Source organism: Ctenopharyngodon idella, chromosome 1 (genome assembly GCF_019924925.1).
Source record: "Ctenopharyngodon idella isolate HZGC_01 chromosome 1, HZGC01, whole genome shotgun sequence".
NCBI classification, from domain to species: domain Eukaryota; kingdom Metazoa; phylum Chordata; class Actinopteri; order Cypriniformes; family Xenocyprididae; genus Ctenopharyngodon; species Ctenopharyngodon idella.
Window position 1 is genome coordinate 40,205,527 of NC_067220.1, and position 21,895 is coordinate 40,227,421.

The 21,895-nt window shown below is 37.0% G+C and overlaps 1 protein-coding gene across 18 annotated transcripts in view; it reads left to right on the forward strand.

Moving 5' to 3' along the window:
• Window positions 1-21,877, forward strand: part of LOC127519453 (nuclear factor 1 X-type-like) — a 117,589-nt gene extending 95,712 nt beyond the window's left edge. For 7 of the 18 annotated variants that reach the window (XM_051907149.1, XM_051907146.1, XM_051907141.1 and 4 more), the window contains 5 exons: window positions 1,060-1,191; window positions 4,611-4,780; window positions 6,298-6,454; window positions 10,069-10,163; window positions 14,253-21,877. In XM_051907149.1, coding sequence (XP_051763109.1) covers window positions 1,060-1,191; window positions 4,611-4,780; window positions 6,298-6,454; window positions 10,069-10,163; window positions 14,253-14,267 — 569 coding nt within the window. In that variant the 3' untranslated portion in view covers window positions 14,268-21,877. The other 11 variants (XM_051907157.1, XM_051907142.1, XM_051907159.1 and 8 more) reach the window with 6 other exon arrangements.
• The last annotated feature ends 18 nt before the right edge of the window (window positions 21,878-21,895 follow it).

A 21,895-nucleotide genomic window follows, 5' to 3' on the forward strand; every position in this document is an offset into this window, starting at 1 on the left:
TATGAGCCATCCCTGCTCTGTTATCACTTTCTCCTGCAATTTCTCACCTTTTCATGTTATTTTCATCTCTCTTTCATCTTTCTGGTGATGGATTGATCCAGTTGAGGTGTTGCTAATTTAATAGTTAAGGAACACTTACAGAAGACTACGGTTGGGTGGTATGACGCTATACACTGTGCGAAGGTAGAAATGTGTCAACGTTTATACAGCTACAGGCTATATTTGCATGGCTATTTGTGGACAGGACTGCTTCACGTTATTTACACATTAAGGGCGGAAAAGAAACGTGGAGGAATGTGAAAATACAAAGCAGGACGTGAACCAAACAAGCCAAGACGAGGAGTAACTTGTTTTTTAAAGGAGTAGTGAAGCTGAATTTAGTTGTTTATGGTTGGCAAGCAACGTCGCAACTTGTCCACGTGTGTGTGCATATCGGCTATTTTACAGTGTGGCTCATCCAGATTTTAGAGTCAGAACTATCATTTTTATAATATTAATTGTTCTGTTTTTAAGTCTTTTAACTTGTGTTTTTGCACTGATAAAATGTATCATTCATTTTTTTAAATTAAAAAAAATTATATTATTAAATATAACAGTATGTTTAAAATATTAGAACTTGTCAGTCAAGTTCCAAAATAAAAAGGGAAAATAATAAAATATGATTAAGTATCTTTTATTTAATTATTAGATCCAAAAATAAACATTACCGAAAAGTTATTAGTTATTAACCAGTATATAGTGTGATATATATATATATATATATACACACATACATATATATAATATAGAATTACGTTAAGATTAAGTTTTTGGTCATGCCGACCATTTCAATTTGTTCCGTTCATCAGGATTGCTGGTATTAAAATGAGAAGACGGACAATTACCTCGAAACAAGTGAACATGCTCATTTAGTCTGTCATAAATCAGTCCCCTCCCTTCAAAAACCAAAAAAATACTTAATTAGTTAAAAGTTAGTCAGTTGAGTTAGTCAGCGAGTGTTTGATTGGTGTGTGCTGTGCCCTGCTGCTGTTGTTGTTGTTGACGTGTGGTTTCTGGCAGGGCTGTCCTCTCCTGGGTCTCTAAAGAAGCCAGCGGGGAAATTCGATTTCAGCGCCCTGTCAGCACAGACGAGGTCCCCCCGAATGGCCTTCACACACCACCCGCTGCCCATGCTGGCAGGCGTGAGACCAGGTGAGACAGACACACTCCAGCAGGGAGAGAGAGAGAGAGAGAGAGAATGGAGGGGGAAAGGAGGGATTTAAAGTATTAGATTGCAGCGTAGGCTTCTGATTGGTCCAAAAGTCCTATTATGGCACCACACTAGTCCAAAATTGCCCTCAGTGGCATTTGATTGGCTCTAAACAGTGGCGAGTTATTGATGGAGACCTCTGATTGGCTGGGCAGAGAGACAGTGAGAGTAAGGAGCTGCCACAGTTCATGAACGACCCCATCCATCCATGTACCCTCTTGCTCTCCATCTTTTCCTCTCTTCTGTCATCATCATTTCATCCACAGCTTTTCCCTCCATTTTTCAAGTGTGTTTGGTGGAAATGTCCTCTTGTTTCTTTGAATGTCTGACCTACATTTTATTAATTTTATTTCATTTTAAGCAAATTATGTGTCGCTCCAAGATGTTCTGTGAAATCTGACATACATTGGAGTTTACAACTCTTGTTTGGGTTGGGGCCAAGTATCGATTCTTATCTGATTTTAATGAATTTCGGTTCTCTTTAACAGTCGTTAAATGTGCATTCTTCCACTGTTGTGGATGAAAACCATACTCTGACAGTGTTTCCCGCACAACTATTTAGCTGTTTGTGCCTCTTCTAAAATCTACAGTGTGAAAAATACATTGTGAGCAGTGTAGTCCAATTCCCAAACAAATTAATCTTATGAGTCGGTTCTTTTTAGTGAACCAAAAACACTTATGAATCAGCTCAGAGCAGTTGGACTCACTTGCTGAATTGCAAGTCCTGTTTGACTCCACGATATATTGATTTATTGTACTGAAGGCTTGTAAGACCATTTTTTGTTCCATATTAGTTTGTCTCAAGTCTGTTGCAACAGTAAATGCAGGAAGAACTGTATTTCTTTTTACCCACAAAATTCCCTCTTCAGAATTACTAAAAGAATCAATAAGGAATCGGAATTGTTAAAAGGATCCAATCATAACCAGAATCCTACTGAAAATATTTGATTTAATGTAGCATTTTCCACCATTTCCAGAACATTTTTTTGCAATAAATGGTGCTCATTTTATCATTAAAGAACAGCGTTCAAAATGTCAGAGAGTTGAGTTCTGGATTCGCTGATTTGCTCATTTTGTTCTCATTTCAAACGTTCTCATTTCAACTTCCTTGTGAATCACCAGAGACTATTTGCGGTTGAAGAAAAGAGAAGGAGAGGGACGGAGACACAAACGGGAGAAGCCATGAGGGAATGTTTAGAAAGCTTCCCAATGCGTAACAGATGCGTGACCCAGAGAATCGTATAAAATCTGTACGTTTCCCTCTCTCCGTTTTTAAAATTAGCCAGCGAGCATGTTGCTTGTTATACAGGCATGCTGTCATTCATACTGGCACAGGACAAAATGTGAGTGAGAGCGTGTGTATGTGGGGGATGATGCTCTTATCGGGCTCTTCTTGGCAGGCATGTTCGGAATGCCATGAAAATCCCGTCAGTAAAACGATGATATTCAGAGGCATTAAGACTGCACTCTCACAGGCCACTCAAAACGTCTCCATTCCCACCCAAAGGAGAGCGATTCAAAGCTCCCCTCCGTGTTCTCCCTGACGTCCCGGATGTTTAATCCCATCCGATGGCCCTGGGAAATCGCAGAATTCCTATCCGTTCGGGTCCGACTGCAGCCGGCGAGGCCTAATCAAGTAAAGGTCAGCGGGACAGAGAGCTGCGCCGGCTTTAAATGGATTATATGTGCGTGTGATTATGGAAGTTTTTCTCCGGCAGACGCTTCTGGTTAGAGTGTTTATGTAGAGTCGAGACAGTGGAAAAAGCAAGGTTTGCGTTAGGCCGGGGGAAGAGGGCAGAATGCGTGCATATGAGAGAGACTGTCTCGCTGCCGTTTCTAATGCGTCTGTGTGAGTTATGGATGGATGTTGGCCGCTGTTGTGAAAGAGATACTGTGGTTTGCTTTTGTGAGTGATGAATAACTCTTGTGGAGATTGAGAAGATACCGTTTTTGTTTGTGTGTGTGCGTGTGTGGGTGAGGGCGTTTATGAGTGCATTTGTGTGTGTGTGTGTGTGTGTGTGTGTGTGTGTGTGTGTGTGTGTTTATTGGCACCCCATAGCGCCTGGCTCCTGCCCAGTACCTAATGAGATTAAGAAGCACAAAAAAAAAAAAGAAAGACTGAAGGAAAAGAGGGAGTTAGAGATAGACAAAAAAAAGAGGGACAGGATGAGATAGATAAAGAGGAAAGAGAGGATGGTGGAAATGGCATTTAAAGAAACAGTATATTTAAAAAATAAATTTCTGACAACATTTACTCATCCCCATGTCTTACCAAACCTGTATGACTTATTTTCTTACGTGGATGACAAAAGGAGACGTTACTCAGAATGTCCCTGCTGCTCTTTTCCATATAATAGAAGTGAATGGGGAGCTGCAAGGTGCAAAAATGTACACTTTTAATTTAGTCCATGTAACTTATGTGTGCTTTATTTCTTTAAGTCTTCTGAAGACACTACTGTTCAAAACTTTAGGGCCAGTAAGACTTTTTTTAAAAAATAAATTAATACTTTGATTGAGCATTAAACTGAGTGAAAGTGACCATAAAGACTTTTACACATGATTTCTCTTTGTACCGTTCTTTTGAACTTTCTATTCATCAAAGAATCCTGAAAATTTTTTTTAGGGTTTCCACAAAAATATGAAGCAGCACAACTGTTTTCAGCATTGATAATAATAATAAATGTTTCTTGAGCAGCAAATCATCATAGAATGATTTCTGAAGGATCATGTGACACTGAAGACTGGAGTAATGATGCTGAAAGTTCAGCTTTGATCACAGGAATAAATTACATTTTGAAATATATTCAAATAGAAAACAGTTATTTTAAATTGTATTAATATTTCATAATTTTGAGAGTATTTTCGATCAAATAAATGCAGTTTTGGTTAGCATAGGAGACTTTTGATAAACATTTTTAAAAAGAATCTTACTGACCCCAAACTTTTGAACAGTAGCGTATGATAAATCCATTGAAATTTTAAGTAATTTACTGAGAATCTTTGTCCTACTTGGTCTAATTGGCACCATTCTTAATTAAATGAGATTTAAGAGTCTTTAAAGAGGGTTTTTTTTCAAGTTCCTATTCACTTTCATTTTATGGAATACAGCAGCATGAACATTAGGTCTCCTTTTGGGTTTCATATGGGTGATTAAATTCAAAATGTCAATTTTTAGGTGAGCTATACCTTTAAGAAAAGGACATTATTTTTAGGGATGAGTTTGAAGAATTTAGTTTCATATGCACACACACACGCGCACACACACACACACAAACACACAAATGCTAATATCCCTAAGATCCCAATACACTGTGTATCTCACACACATATATCGCTCACTCTTTCTCTCTCTCTTTCTCAGGGAGTCCGCGTGCCTCAGCCTCTGCCCTTCATTTCCCTGCTCCCTCCATCATCCAGCAGTCCAGTCCATATTTCACCCACCCCACCATCCGCTATCACCACCATCAGGACCCGCTCAAAGAGTTCGTCCAGTTCGTCTGTGCTGACGGCTCGGGGCAGCCGGGGGCACAGGTAACACACACACACACACACACACACACACACACACACACACACACACACACACACACACACACACATCATCATGATTCAAAACAGCACCAGTGGATGGGACACACACACACACACACTGACACACATCTCTGCTAAAGTCCCTCTCTCTTTCTCCTTTCTTCCTTTCTCTTTCTCTCCATTATCTAACACTTGACAGTCTCCGTTTCTCATGTTTTGAGTTTGATTTCATCCTCTCATTCCTTATAAAGTGTCATTAAACACTAAAACATATTTTTCTAAACAGATATGGTCGTGCTAAACAATGATTGCATGTTACATTTTTAAAATTAAGGGTTCATCATGTGCATGTGACGTAGAACTTAAAAATTATCTAAATAGGGGTGTGGGGACAAATTATAATCAGTTTAGTCGTTCAGTTCATTAAGCATCTGTTTTCTTTGCATCACTGCAAAGCTTAAAAAAACAAACTTGTTATATTTCCCCAAAATTTATGAAAATCACAAAAAAAGCATAATAAATATCTGAAGTCATACACTGTAAAAAATTATTTTCATGATTTGTTATCACATTTTTTCTTTTGTCAAATCAACCTAGATAATTAATGTTGTTCAGATAACATAACATTTTGAGTTTCTGTTGATTAAACCAATCGCCTTCATTGTATTAACTCAAATTTTCAATTTAAACTTTTAATTTAAATTTTAAGGCAACCAGGTAACTTTTTTAAGTTAAACCAACAATTCTTTTTTTACAGTAGTTTGTGTTAGGAACAGACTGAAATTGTTCATTTATTCACTGACAAAATGTTGCCCTCCATTGTCTATAAACATTTTAATTTTTTTAATTTTTTTAGATGAAACGCAGGTATACATGGGATTTGAGGGATGGTTTTCTTTGCCAATGAAATTTCAATATGTTCCTCACACAAAGCAATTGTATGTCTTTGCTTAAAATATGGTGCTGTTATGATGCTTTTATGTCCTTTTCGGTGCTCCATTCACTTTTATTGTATGAATAATAAATATTTAATTTATAATAATTATTATTACATTAAAAAATTATTAAAAAATAATATAATAATTAATGAATTATTTTAAAAAAATAATTAAAAAGTAAATATATAAAGATTTAATATTAGTCTTGTGTAGGTTGGAGAGAATTGCCTTTTTGTTTTATAAATAAAACACAGTAACATGATTAAAAAATGTGAGACTGCAAATCAGAATTTTAATAGCGGAGTTTAGCACAAGGTCAATTGGTGAAATAGATGTAGTACAAATAGACATGTTTTTGCCTCTTTCAAAACTGATCCGAACTAAAATTTTATGTTATATGACACTTTAATAACTCGGTGTATGTGTGTATGTTTATTAAGTTTTCAGTGTCTTTGTACGTTTATAACATTCCAATCTCATCTTTTGTGATTGCACGCCTCCACATTTCTGTATCTGTGTGTGAGTGTGTGCCTCTTTCACCCCCTCACCATCTGTATGTGTGTGTGTGTGTATCTGCAGCCTAACGGGAGCGGTCAGAACAAACTGCCCAGCTCCTTCTTACTGCCACCTCCTCCTCCTCCGGTAGCGCGGCCGGTGCCGATGCCCCTCCCCCTGCCCGAGCACAAACCCAGCCACACACACCCTGAGAGCGGAGTCGGCTCCCCGGCCTCGCCCTGTAAGTGTCCGCTCAAGCACCAGACCCACCAGAGCCCTCGAAATCGCCCCATTACCGCTGCGCTGAAACAACTCATCAACTCTTTGAGTGATAGGGCCACGATTAGCTAAACATACCCTACGCAAGTACACCAACGCAGACAGTTCTAGCTAAGCAAGTTTCACCTGTTGCTGCGTTCCAAAAATTTTCTGAGTGCTTAAAATATCATCTGCTATGGTCCATTTTCTCTTAAAGTTATTTAAACTTTTTATATGGAGCCCCGCAAAGGACATGCAAGAAAAAAAAGTAAATCAAGGGAGCAAATTAGTAAATCGTGTGCATGATTTACTAATTTGTTCCCTCGATTTGCTAAATTGCGTGTACGATTTACTATTTTGTTCCCTCGATTTGCTAAATCGTGCGTACAATTTACTATTTTGTTCCCTCGATGTGCTAAATTGCGCGCACGATTTACTAATTTGTTCCCTCGATGTGCTAAATTGCACAATTTACTAGTTTGTTCCCTCGATTTACTAAATTGTGCGCACGATTTATAAATCGAGGGAACAAATTAGTAAATTGTGCGCACGATTTAGCCTACTATTTTTTTCCTGCGTGTCATGTGTGGGGCTCCATATGTTTATATCTTGCTATCTGGATAATAAAATAACAGGTTTAGTGGTACAGATATTTTAAGGAAACTCTAGCGCCCCCTTGACTACTGAAATGTTAACGCAACGATAACACACACTTGTATGTACAATACCAGACTAAGCATTCCTGTCTGCATTTGCATACTTGCGTGAAGTATATTTCTGGCTTTAGATGCCCTGCTCTTCTCCATCTGACTTTTTCCTTTGTTCATTTTCCTCATTCAGTTCCCTTTTCATCCTGCTTTTTCATTTATTTATCCGATTGCAATCAGTCATGGACTTTTGCAATTGAATGGGGATGGAGACACTTTGCTGCCTCCCATTGGCAAAAAAATCAGCCAATCATTCCCATAGATCAACCTCCCTCCTCATCGCTCTCACACTTTTCATTTTTCTTTCTTTCTTTTCTTCCTTCAAGAGATCAAATTCAGGGCAGCTGGCATGGACTCCAAACAAACAAACAAAAAAATGACGCCCCACATTAAGCGCCTTTCCATTGACACATCAAGCTAAATACAAAAAGGAAATGTGTGTAGACGTGCAGGTGAAGGGATTTGTGATGTGTCTGGCAGTGTGAGAGAGCGGGCGGCACTGGGTTGTGGGTCTTTGCTTGGGATGTGTGTGTGTCGGGTGCTGTCCGCAGGGCGGGTGGGCAAAAGGAGGAGCCTGGTCAAGCAAAACCTTTCAGAAGACCATCCCTTCTTTTTTTCCCTTCTCACACATGAATGTTCTTTTTCTTACTGTTTTCTCATTCGTTCATTTCATATCTATGGAATGGTGTATCGGTTCTCAACCTGTCGTATCACTCCATTTTTTTTTTTTTTTTTTACCTTCCATCTTTCGGTGCTTTTACACACAACAGCCTTTTTCAGTCATATTTTAGACAATCACACACACACACACACACACACACATTCACATACTTGCAAACACACTCAGTCTCATAAACACATCTCATGGAGTCCACTCCGCACAACTGCCCTGAATTTGACATTTGATTTTGAAAGTGAATTTAATTTTTTTTTTTTTTTTAATTCTGCTGTTTTCAGCAATGTTTTTTTTATTCCCCCTCCCCCCCATTGAAATCGTCCTTCCCATTTTACACAACTTTCCTGAATTTAAAAAATAATTTGGAAGTGGATTTTAGAATGTTTGAATTTGAATTTTAAACTGAAAGTTTATTGTGAATTTTTTCCATTCAAATCCTCCCTCCTACTTCGCACAACTGCTGTGAGTTTTAAATGTGAATTTGAAAGCCCAATGAATTTTCAAAATGTTGGTGTTTTTCAACTGAAAGTTGATTTTTTTTTTTTTTTTCGCATTCAAATCCTCCCTTCCAAAATGCATTTTAATTCACATAAGCCATTTACCGAAAAGCTTTAGCACTCCTGAGCAGGCAAATATAGTTATCATGACTCCAATGAAAATGATACATTTTCTATAAATCAGGTTGATGCTGGTATAGCACTTAATACTGTTAAAAATGTGATTTCTACACAACCAGCAGCTTAAAACTTAATTGAAAAAAAAAAAAAAAAAAAAAAAAAAATGATTTCAGACATATTTTAAGCACTCATCCTGTCTGCCATTGGTCCAAGGACTATAATACCTAGAGAAATCTATCCATTAGCATTCCCATTCATCTCAGTGGCAGTTTTTTGGCTGGTGCACTTGCTAATGTTTGATTATGGGTTCTCAGTGCCAAGCCCTTCAATATAGACTATCCTGAGCTGTATCATTAAAGGCAGCAGAAGACAAACTGGCGGTGCTAACCAGCCAAACCTTGACTCTTTGGTTGGAGTCGGACCGCATTTTTACGACCTTTTTTTTTTTTTTTTGTATGTACTAGCAGTTTATACTATTTTAGAGCACTTACTATTCAGTTCTGCATTTGTATTATTAATTTTCAGGAATTATTCAGTTGTTTAATTGTTTAAATTTAATTGATATATTGTGCTAACCATCCCCTAACCCTAAACACAACCGTTGGTCACCCTCTTGAAATATTTAACCTAACTTGTAATATATGAGGCCCTATATTCTGGTTTTAAATTAGGTTTTGATGGAAAGAAAGACCTTAAGTTATTTTTCAACACGGAAGCAAGATATTTTCTGTGTATGTACGACACAAGACTGTCGTGTCATACATACATTTGCGCTACAAACTAGTGTGTTTATTAGTCCATTAATAAATTAAAACAATACAAAAACAAATACCAGTTTACAGTCAGTTGGCATAATGAACTTTTTGCACAGCTAAAATAACTGGAGATGACCATTGAACATCAAATTTAAAATGGTCGCGCCTGCTCTTACGTTAGAATTTAGACGGAAAGATAATAAAAATGTAATAATTTCTGTGGGTCTAGTCTTTGCATCTGTTTGGTTTAAGTTAAATTCAGATCTCCTCTGTTCGAGCAGAATTGACGGTAACATTTAAGTATGGGGAACACATATTCACTATTAACTACAACTTTTGCCTCAATAAACTCCTAATTTACTGCTTATTAATAGTTAGTAAGGTAGTTTTGTAGCATTTAAGTTTAGGTATTGGGTAGCATTAAGGGATGTAGAATAAGGTAATGCAGAAATAAGGCATTAATATGTGCTTTATAAGTACTAATCAACAGCCAATTTTTCTAGTAATATGCATGCTAATAGGCAACTAGTTAAAAGTGAGAATTGGACCTTAAAATAAAGTGTTATCAAATTGACTAGGTGGCGCTGTCACAAAAAAAAAAAAAAAAAAAAAAACTAGGGTCCTAGAAATGCGGTCCTGAAACTGCAGCCTCTGGTATTGCAGGAATATAGTATCACTCAAACAAACAGATTGCAATTCCATATAGTGCCAATAGTGCACACTTCAAGCCACATGTTTATTTTACATTTTAGTGCCAGTAATTAAAAAATGAGCTTGAAATTTTTACAATGCACGTACAAAAATCACAGCTGTGAATGCTGACAGACGTGTGTGTGTCCCAGCAGCATACCCAGCGCCAGGCTCCACAGCTTCCAACAGGTTTGTCGGCATCGGATCACGGGACAACAACTTTCTGAACATCCCACAGCAGACTCAGGTACATGCACACACGCAGACTTACTTCAGGAACATGTGTGGCATGCTGTTGATTAGCCTTCCACAGACAGTATGTGTATAAACAACCGGGAAACATGTTTACAGTAAATACACTTTCAATTGAAGCTTAGCAGGCAAGCGGGGAGCATTTTGTCTGTTTTGATTTCACTCTCGAACACACATTTCTGCGTTTAAACCCTCGGGCCTGCTTGTCTGGTAGGCTTCTAATGAAAGTGTATTTACTGTAAACGCATGTCCTGTTTGTTTATACACACTGAGGGATGAGTCTGTGGTAATCAGCATCATGCTAAAGATGCGGTGCGTAGACATTAGGTTGAAAAATCCCCAGAATATTCCTTTAAATTGAAAATAGCAGGCTCTTCAGTCCATCCATCAATCATGTGTTTTTGATCAGCGGGTCTGAGCGCTGTTAAGTGCGTGTGGTTGGTAGCAGTCTAGGCTCTCTGGGGGTTTGCTGCTCATGTCAAATGGATTTTGTGGCCGTGTTCCCACTCGCACCAGCTACAAAAACCACAAGCACTAACACTGAGACCATACACATGGAAACAATCGTTTCCTCCTCCTCACTGACTCCAAAACCAAATGTCTTATGATTCATCAGATTTATTATGTAAGTAAGTATGATGTTACATTGTCCTCTTCTTTGTATTGTAAATCCTGCATACACATTTAGACACTTGCAGGGTTCAAAACACACTTTTTAACTCATCTGTTGATGGTGGGTAAATTTAGAACATTAGCAGTGAAAATCTATTTTGCAATACTTCTAGTAAGATTTTATACACTACCGTACAAAAGTTTGGTGTCTTAGGGCCAGATTTATTAACAGCTCGTGCCAGCGCAAACCCTCTTTTGGCATTAAAAAAACTACTGTCAGCATTTACTAAAGACACGCAGTGAAAAAATAGTGATGAAAAACCGTGGACACAGTTATTTTTGCGGCTGGACTTATTGCATTTGTAGGAGTTTTCCTTTCAGATGCAAAATTTATGGGAGGAGAGTATTTAAATTATTCATGCAAGGTGATTTACTAAGGTTTGCGCTAGTCAGTTTACTGGTATTTGCACCATTATTTAACGCCTAAAAAGCATGTCTTAAACCAGACGCTAATTTGCGCTGCTCTTGGTAGATTGCGTTGGTCCTTATGGAAATTACCTGGCTGCATCTGTTTCTTTAATTTGCATGTCGTCAGTAGATCACGCACAGAATTTTTCACTCCAGTCAGCACTTTTATGAGATTGCGCTCTCAAGTTAATTTGCCCTGTTTAGTAAATCTGGCCCTTAATGTTTTTGAAAAGATTCTTCTGCTCACCAAGACTGCATTTATTTGATCAAACATCATAGATCAAACAAACATAGTAAAAACAGTAATTTTGTGAAATATTATTACAATTTAAAATAACTGTTTTCAAATGTGAATATATTTTAAGATGTAATTTATTCCTGTGATCAAAGCTGAATTTTCAGCATCATTACTCCAGTCTTCAGTGTCACATGATCCTTCAGAAATCATTCGAATATGCTGATTTGATGCTAAAGAAACATTTATTAACTTAAAGATTATTATCAATGTTGAAAACAGTTGTGCTGCTTCATATTTTCATGGAAACCGTGATATATATATATATATTTTTTTTTTTTTTCAAGGTTCTTTAATTAGTAAAAGTTCAAAAGAACAGCATTTATTTGAAATATTTAACGTATTTGAAATCTTTTGTAACATTTTAAATGTCTTTACTCTCACTTTTGATATATTGAATGCATCCTTGCCGAATAAAATTATTAATTAAAAAAAAAAACTTACTGACCCCAAACTTTAATTCAATTCAATTCAATATATATTGAATTGAATATATATTGAATATATATATATATATATATATATATATTGTCCTTATAGCTTTGGAATTATGTAATGACAGTACAGATGAACGTGCAGCTCTATTATATATGAGATTATGAGATTAGTCGTCTCTGTCTCTTGGTTAAACGCCACCTGTCACAAAAATGTGAAGAAGACCCATTGTGATTTTCTTCCTGTTCTTGTTCTGGCTCATTGCAAAGAATATTCCACATATGTGCCGCCACATGGAGCTCTGCAGGGAAAAATCCTTGATGAATCCTAGTGAACTTCTGGTTATAACGTTTCAACTGAGGAAAAAAGTTTAGCTCAACTTCAGCTCACAGTGTGGGTCATACTGTCATTCTCACTATCTTTTGTCATTTTTAACTTACTAACTGGCGAGTAATATAGTTTTTACATATTGCAGGTGGATGTGCTGTGACAGACTGAGTGTTGATCTAGTTCACATGTGTTAAAAGTACTTTTAACATGCAGATCTATGCAAGAGAGAAAGTCTGACATACTGAGGGGAGAGAGAGTGTCACGTCCCGACTGTCTGGTTGCCCTCAGCAACCAGACATGATGTCATAGGTTGTTGAACATGAACTTCAACCAGAGGGAACTTAAGAAAAAGGATGGACACTACTGGCGAGGATTACAGCAAGAAAGAAACAAAAAAAATAATATGGGTCCCACAGGGGTCCGTAGAATTTATAAGTTAAACTTCATGTAGCTCAAAACATCAATAAGTCTCATTTTTCTCTTCAGACACCATCATTGTTTAACCATTTGTTTTGCCAGAGGAAGCAGTGACATAAACGCAGTGACACTGAGCTCTCTGAGCTGGTCTGTATAGTGTGAGTGTTCAGCAGTGTGTCCACTGGACTCTAGTGGTTATTCTGAGAACTGTCACTGGATTTCCTCTGAATTGTGTAATGTACATTGATAGAAACGTCAAACTTAAAAAAAAAAAAAAAAAAATGATTCTCTCAACAATGAAGTCAAATGTATATATTGTACTTGCCTTCATGTCATTCCAAAACCACACGACTTTCTGCGTGAAACCTGGAAATGTCAAGGAATTTTCCAAGACTGGAAAAGTGTTTTATATAAACTACACTACCTTTCAAATGTTTGAGGTTGGTAAGGTTTTGTATGTTTTTGAAAGAAGGGTCAAGGGCCAATGCTAGTAATATTGTGAAATATTATTACTCTTTAAAATAACTGTTATATTTTAAAGTGTAACTTATTCCTGTGATCAAAGCTGAATTTTCAGCATCATTACTCCAGTCTTCAGTGTCACATGATCCTTCAGAAATCATTCTGATATGATGATTTGATGATCAAGAAACATTTCTGATTATTATCAATGTTGAAAACAGTTGTGCTTCTTAACATTTCTGTGGAAACTCTTTTTTTCATGATTCTTTAATGAATGGAAAGTTCAAAAGAACACTTATTTTAAATAGAAATCTTGGTAACACTACTTAAAGCCTTTATATATAATGCATTATAAAAGTATTTTATGCCTGGTAATGCAGCTTATAATGCATTGAATGGTTTTATGAATAATTGTAACCACAGTTATAATATATTGTAACACTTGTGTTACGCCTTTAGAAAGTATAATGCATTAAAATACATGACAAGCAACCAATTTTAGATGTCACAAGGAATCTGCAAATATTATAATGCATTCAACACTGATTAAAATTATTTATGAAAAGATAATAATGCATTATAACATACATTATGAATACCTTCATAATGCCATATACTGTACATAGTGTTACCGAAATCTTTTGTAACAATATAAATGTTTTTGTCACTTTTGATCAATTTGATGCTTCCTTGCTGAATAAAAATATTAATGTCTTTAGAAAAAAATTACTGACCCCAAAATTTTGAACGTTAATCACCTTTAAGTCATTATTTACTGATAACTCTCTGCTGAAAACCCTGCACTTCAGTCTATGTATATTCAGATATTGCACACTTGTAACAGCAAACAAAATTTGTCTCAATATGTTCCACGGAAGCAAAAAAGTCCTGGGTTTTGAATGACATGAGTGTGAGTAAAATTAACATTTTCTTTTTTAAGTGAACTACTCTTTTAAGATGAATTGGTTAGAAATCTCAGCTATTAGACAGGAATGTGGAACTGAACTAAAGTTTATTTAGTTTGTTTCTGTTGAATTTTTATTTTTTGTTTTCCTTTTCTTACAGTCATGGTTCCTTTGACAAGACTTTTCATGAACACAGACAAAAATCCACAATGAAAACTGGAAGTGGAGTCACGAAGCTAAGTATGGAACTTTCCCACATGCCCCCCTGTAAAGTCTCACTCACACACAAACACACACACACAAATACACACACAATTCCCAAAAACCTGGCAAATCTGGAAAACTTCAGCATTACCCTGCCAGTCTGGAGAGCTCGGAGAACCATCCAAACCATCCAAAGCAATGACGAACCAGCTCTCGACGCCTTTGTCGTGTTCCTGAGGCATCCAGCTCATTGACCAATCCCGATGACCTTTTTTTAATTTGTTCATACATCCGCCTGTCATGCGCCATGGTGAGGAAAATCCATCTCTTCCCAGTCAGAACTCTATTTGGAAGTTGAACTCATCGAAAAGGGACATTTGAAATGGAAATGGAACCTGGATGATGTCAATCACGGACGCGTGTGATTGGATGGAGAGACTCGGCGGGAGCCCTCTGATTGGCTCCAGATTTGCTGATCTTGGTGACGGCCTCCAGTGCAGTGTGAACTCGACATCCTCTCGCTGTTTACCCGTTGACAAGCAATAGACTGTGAGCGAGACAACAGATAACACTAACCGTGTGCAATTCACCTAAACATATGCACTATATGATTAATGATAAGGGATGACAGATGCTTTGGCCTTAGATTTGCGATGTGGAGTCAGGCTACATGTGTCTAAGGTAAAACACACACAGATGAGTACCAGCAGAGCAATAGAACACAAACACACTGCACTACACTGAGACACACATCACAGCATCATATAGACCGCTGATCACAGGAGTGGGAAGGGTCAAGCACGAGTGACCTTAATGTCAAGCTTGTGACTCAAAGATAATTTTTCATTTTGTAGTGTTTATGAAATAAAAGGCCAGTGATTTGAGTCATTAAATTGATTCGAATGAACTAGAGGGTTTTGGCGCATCCATCGCTGACCTCTATACTACCATCGATCAATCTGAGTGGTTGTGCATCAGTATCTTACAGTCGGCCCTGAACACAAGGGCTTCATCTTCTTTACTTTGAGTTTGGTTTTGCAGTACATTTTTTGGTGGATGTCACAAAACCTTTCCAGATCATATTTTCCCCCGAAACCAAATGAAAAAAATATGAAATAATATATATATATATAATAAAAAAAATTAAAAAAATTATGATTTGATGAAAAGCTTATTTAATGAATAAATAATAAGTATAATTTTAATGTAAAATTATTTTCATGATAATTAAGCCACCCCCCCAAAAAAAACAAAAAAACAATTCTCATCACCATAATGCAAAAAAATCTAATTCTCATTACCGTGTTGTAATGCAAAACATTTATTATTATTATTTTTATTTATTAAATAATGATTACAGTTTGTTTGCTTATGGATGAAAATGTACGGAGCCCCGCACAACACATGCAGGAAAAAAATTGTAGGTTATCATGAGAATGATTTATAATTCAAGGGAACAAATTAGTAAATCGAGCGTAAATTTAGTAAATCGAGGGAACGAAATAGTAAATTGTGCGTAAATTTAGTAAATTGAGGGAACAAATTAGTAAATCATGTGTAAATTTAATAAATCGAGGGAAAGAAATAGTAGATCGTGCACACGATTTTGCAAATCGAGGGAACGAATTAGTAAATCGTGCGTAAATTTAGTAAATCAAGTAAATTTAATAAATCAAGGGAATGAATTAGTAAATCATGTGTAAATTTAATAAATCGAGTGAACGAAGTAGTAAATTGTGCGTAAATTTAGTAAATCAAGTAAATTTAGTAAATCAAGGGAACTAAATAGTAAATCGTGCGCACAATCTACTTTTTTTTCCTGCATGTCATGTGTGGGTCTCCGTAAAAATGTGCTAAACTGTTGTCAGTGCAAAAAATCTCAATAACCCAAAAATAGGCTTAATTTTCTCTATTAATTTTTAATTAATTAAAAATTTCAGTGGTGAAATGAGACTTGGACATTTTTTTGTGACATTCACCCTTTCACTTGTGTTTGTTTTCTGGTTTTTGCGCGATTTTAGTTTGCATAACGTAGCCGCTCCTGCTCCGGCAGATCAGACCGCATGTGGAATTGTGCTTTCCAAAGTGTTTTTGTTTTTAGAATAACAGGTTAAGAACAAATGGACAATCTCTAGTTTCCCTCTTCGAGCTCCATTAACCAGATGTTTGGGGTCGCTATTATGTCGACAGTGCTCTGCCCTTCCTACCAATCACAATCTCCATCACTTTACAGTTTGTTCATAATGTAACTCTCACTTTTTTCTCCACAACACAAGTTTTTTTGTTTCAGTTCACCGGTTCAGCCTGACTCACAAGACAATCTGCGTATGGCTGCCATTTCATTTAGCCTATCAGCACAGTGGTACATACATGCACAAACATTGCACTATGACACACACCCACATCATTAAAGGACAAAGGGAAACCTTTAAACCCAAACCCCTCTATCAAACACGATTTTACAGTATGCAAATGTACATTGTATTTAAGTTTTAGATGAACTCAAAACAGAAAATGTCATTTTCAATACAAACACTCGAAACCACTGACCTCACTAAATAACTGGACTGCCTGGCTGTCAATCACATGTCAGGGACTCTGATTGGCTGAGAGCTGACGATTTCATCATCCACTTGAAACACATCAAAGTGCCTCGGTGTCCCCTTTACATGCAATTCAGGGTCTTCACTTCATGTATAAGCTACAGAAAATATGTACAATATGTATCATGGGCTTAGCAAACAACATATGAGCAACTGCAAACATCATATTTATAGATATATGTTATCCAGAACATATCGTAATCATACTGTGTATATATATATGGACATATGTATAGTTCTTCCGCTGTGAAATTAGCTCTATGGCAGTCTAGTTATTTTTTGATCTTAAACCCGAGTCAGTGAGGTCATCGGAAAAAAACGTCCAAACATATTAAACCCACAAACATCAGATCACCTCTTCAGAAGCGCAGGTGTCCAATCAGGTCAGTGCGGATAGATCAAAAACGGACACAAACACACCTTCAGAACAGAAACCAATTTTTCAATTTTCTGTTGAAAAGTGTTATTATTGAGAGAAAAAAAGCTATATGTGGACTGAGCCGTGTGCAATGTGTTGGGTAGATATCTGTGTTTGTCTTCAGATTTTTAAGAAAGTGAAGCAAGTGAAAAAAGACAAAAAAAAAAAAAAGTTGAAGTCTGCAAGCTCCTGGACTCTAAACATGAGGGCCACAAAAAGAATCCCAGTCTTTGTAAGCGTTGGGGAATTTCATTTTTACTTTTCATTTATCTTTTTTAATGTTTTATTTGTAAGCTTTTGTTTTTAAACTATTTTAGGGGTGGGGCTGAAGGAACGATTTTACAAAAGCAAATGTATTATGACGAAAAAAGAAAGAAAAGAAAATACCGGTGCTTCTGTTACTCATAAGCGAATATTACCACACTAGAACGACTGTTTCTGATGAGACAAGTTTTACGAACCTCTGTTTCTCTCTTCTTCTCTTTTGTATTCACTGAGGGGGGTTCAGATTTTTATATATATATATATATCGGTTCTGACAAAAGGCATTTTACTACAACCTTTAAGAAAGCAGTGCCCCTTCTTTCTCCTTCAAATGTCCAGATTAATGGTGCATTCAAGTTATGTCGGGAAGATCGTATTTATGAGTCTTTATAAGTGGAAAACATGGAGCAAACAATCGATGCACTGTCTGTATTTGGCTAGCTAAGTTGCACATACAAGATACGATAGTATTGCACAATTACACAATAATATATAATGATTCAGTTCACAGCACCTTCATGATTTGAATAAAAATCAAAAACACACCTGAGGCACATTCTTTATTCGTCATTTTGTAGAAATAGTTAATGCTGCCTTCACATGCTATCTGAATTATCATAAATATGAGTTTCCTAGTCGGAGATTAAACATGAATGCCTTCTCAAGTCATATTTATTATTGGGAAACTTAGAGATAATTTGGATACCTGAGTTTCCGAGTTGGGCGGGTCTTAAACTTTAAAGGGGACTTATAATGCCCCTTTCACAAGATGTAATATAAGTCTCTGGTGTCCCCAGAATGTGTCTGTGAAATTTCAGCTCAAAATACCCCACAGATCATTTATTATAGCTTGGCAAATTTGCCCCTATTTGCGTGAGGAAAAACACGCCGATTTTGTGTGTGTCCCTTTAAATGCTAATCAGCTGCTGCTCCTGGCCCACTTTCCAGAAGAGGGTGGAGCTTTAACAGCTCACACTTCGGTTACTCAACAACAACAAAGCTGGAGAATCTCACGCAGCCAAAATGACGATTATCAGTAATGGTGTTCAGCCATGTTAATCACATATATGATTAATCATTTGAAGGATATTGTGTGTTTTATACACGGCGAAAATAGCCTGTATTTGACTGAAATTGCAAGCTGACTATCTAGATAGTGCAGTGAATGTTTATGGTTGTCGATTGGGATGCTACACTTTATTCAAAATTAAATATCTTCAATACATTTTGGCTTTAATAAGACTTCCCCAAGAATATACTTGGTATCCTCCATGATTAATATTCTTTCCGAAAACAAAGCACTTGAATGCCACAAGCTCGTAATCACGACTTCAGAAGTGGGAAGTAGGACATTTCCGATAGCACATGAAGGCAGCATTAATACAACCTTGCTGTGTTTTTTATAAAGAAGGTACAACGGCATCATGCTCCACCCAAAGTGATTTGAATGCACCTGACGTCATAATTACAACTTCACAACTTGTAAAAACGAACTTCCCAGGAGGACTTGAACGCACCAAAACACCAGATGAAAATGCAGAAAAGCATGTTTTGGTTGGAGGAATGGCCATTATTAAGTGTCAAGACTTAGAATACATTAGAGGGTTCGTCACAAGCAATCTGTTCATATTCGCTCCAAATCTCGGATTCATTTAGGTGAGATTGTGTCGATGTAAACGTGAGTAGGGTTTTGTCAGTCATAGTTTAGAGCACACGTGGTTCAAGACGAGAGGCAGAAACGCGCCACGGCCGCCCCATATCGTCCTGGAAACACTTCCTGTATGTAAATGAGCTCCCATAGTGTTCGTGCTGTAGTGTATAGGTGAGCATTTAAAGGTTGTCCCATTCAAAGTGCCTTTTGTTCACAGACACCATCTTGTAAATGATGAACACCCGTCTTTCCTTCTTCTGAGCTTTCTCAAGCAGTATACACAGTATATAGTACTACACGAAAATGGATGTGATTTCGTTCTTTTTATTGTACAATGATGGAAAAAAAAGTTAAAAAGACAAAAAAATTGGGTCCCTTTCTCTCCGTACCTCTGTCTTTATCGGTCTCTCGCTCTTGGCACTGTAGATGTCTATCCTTATCTTTCCTCCCTCTCCCTTCTTTGATGAAAGAGTTGGAAAAAAAATGTTGAACCTCTTTTTCTCTTGAGCAAGATGTTGTAAACTCTAATGTTATATCCCTGTCTGTAAGCTTCACATGTTTATATCATACACATCTCTCCCTTCGGTCAAACGCAGTGGGCTCTGAGTAGAAACTGACCCGGGACTGTCCCGCTGACCCTTCCTACATCTGAGACCAGCAGTAACGGCATGTCTTGGGAAGCAGTGCGGTCTTTTTTGGCTGTAGGTGGAGAGCACTGGACCAGGGGATGCACAACAGCTCTGTCATGCTTGTTTGTCTTCTATTTATTTCAGTTTTATTCATAAAAACTGTCGCATGCGTAATTAAAGCACCTTTTTAGTGGTTGTTTGAGACTAGCTGCTTAAAGAACTTGACTGATGATTTGCACCTTATGCACGGATTTAATCAGGAGACATGATGCACTAAGAGTAACACGCCATGCATTCTATAGTGTTGATCCAGATGTGGCGGCAGCTTCATTGTCAATGGCCTAGAAACAGACAGGTTGATGTTCAATTCCAGCTATAAGTTCAAAAGCAGCTGTGCAACATATTAATCATTATAGTAGATTTTTCAGCAGTGAATTTTTGGAGGAAATAGCATAAAAGATGCATAAAGGCCAAGGACGATAACCATTTATCATTATTGATAATTATAAAGTTTTAATAATCATTCTTCTTATATGAGAATAGTGGAGCCCACACTACAACGACAGAGGAATGTTATCGTTGGAATCACTTTCAGAACTTCTTTCCAGCTAATTAACGATAACATTGACAGCCAATCAGATTCCATCCTGCTTTAAAAATCAAAAACTGCAGCTCATGCTTTAATAAACGGGCCAGTTGTTCAAAAGTATGCTGATTTCGGCTATCAGATTGGACCAAATCTTAAAAATGGGTTGTTCAAGAGGAAAAAAGGATTCACAAAATCCAATCTTGGTTTTGATCTGGATAAAATCATCAGTTTAAGATTGGGACACCTTTGTTCCAAAAAATCTGGATTATACTGATCCCATCAAAAGGGTGGATTTCAGGAACAAAAATGTAATAAAACTTTAAAACCGGTCAAAAAATACAACATTTTTATCATGTAATATACACACACATTTTTTATTTTGCTCTTGATAAAGTAATAAATTAGAAGTAGACATTAGGCTACATATTTAACCTTTCGGTAGCCTACTGTTAAGTAAAAAAGCGTTTTTGGTACCATAAAATAATCCCCAAACAGCTGCAAATATCAAACAAAATATTTGATTTTTAACAAAGTTTCTTGGGTGAACATTATGCGTAACTTTTCTGAGAGAATGCAACAGCATTGAAATGTTTTGTTTTTTTCCCCCACCTTATATTCTTTCTATCACCATGTCCCTTTAGGGGCTCCGTACAGCACAAGTAATCCAGATTTGGTAATCTGAAAAAGTGTGTATCTGGATCAGGGTGATCCAAACCAATTTTGCTTTGAAAAACCAGCATAAAAGTAAGATGGATTACCTTAACCTGAATAGCAAAACATGGGATTTCCTAATCCAGATCATTCTGATCCACATTAAACGTTTTGAACAACTGGTCCCAGAACGTTATTGTGTGTTGGTGTGGATGCTAATATAGTTGTCGTTCTTGGTGTGAACAGGCCTTAATTCAGGGTTGCATGAGCCATTTGAGCAACTGCCATTGAGATGCGAGTGTCATCTAAATTAAACTAATCCATCATGAATATTTAAATTAATTCTTGTATATTGATTTTCTTTTTCATGCACACCATGTTCAAGTGATTAGTGTTAAGTTACCCAATTGTCTCCTTAAGAGTCAGTAGCACCGAAATCAGTATTATCGATCATCCCTCCATCCATACTGGCATGTGTCAGGATTATTAGTTGCATTTATTTATTCAGAATCTGCCCCGATTCACTCATGCACATGTAGCCGCATGCATATTTAAATATCTAACCGGATTGTGTGTCTACTGCCGATGTGTTTTTGATTTGCTTGTTTTTTTAGGTACAGTAGTTCAGCCAGCGTCTCTGATCCAGTGCTCTCTGTCCCCGGAGCCCTTGGCAATCTGCATGTGTTATTTACAGATTCTTTTCCATTATAAAAAACTAAAACGTTTGTAAAGAGCAGCACCTGATTGAATAAATGATGTTCTTGACTGTACAAAGATCCTGGTATTGGTTTGTT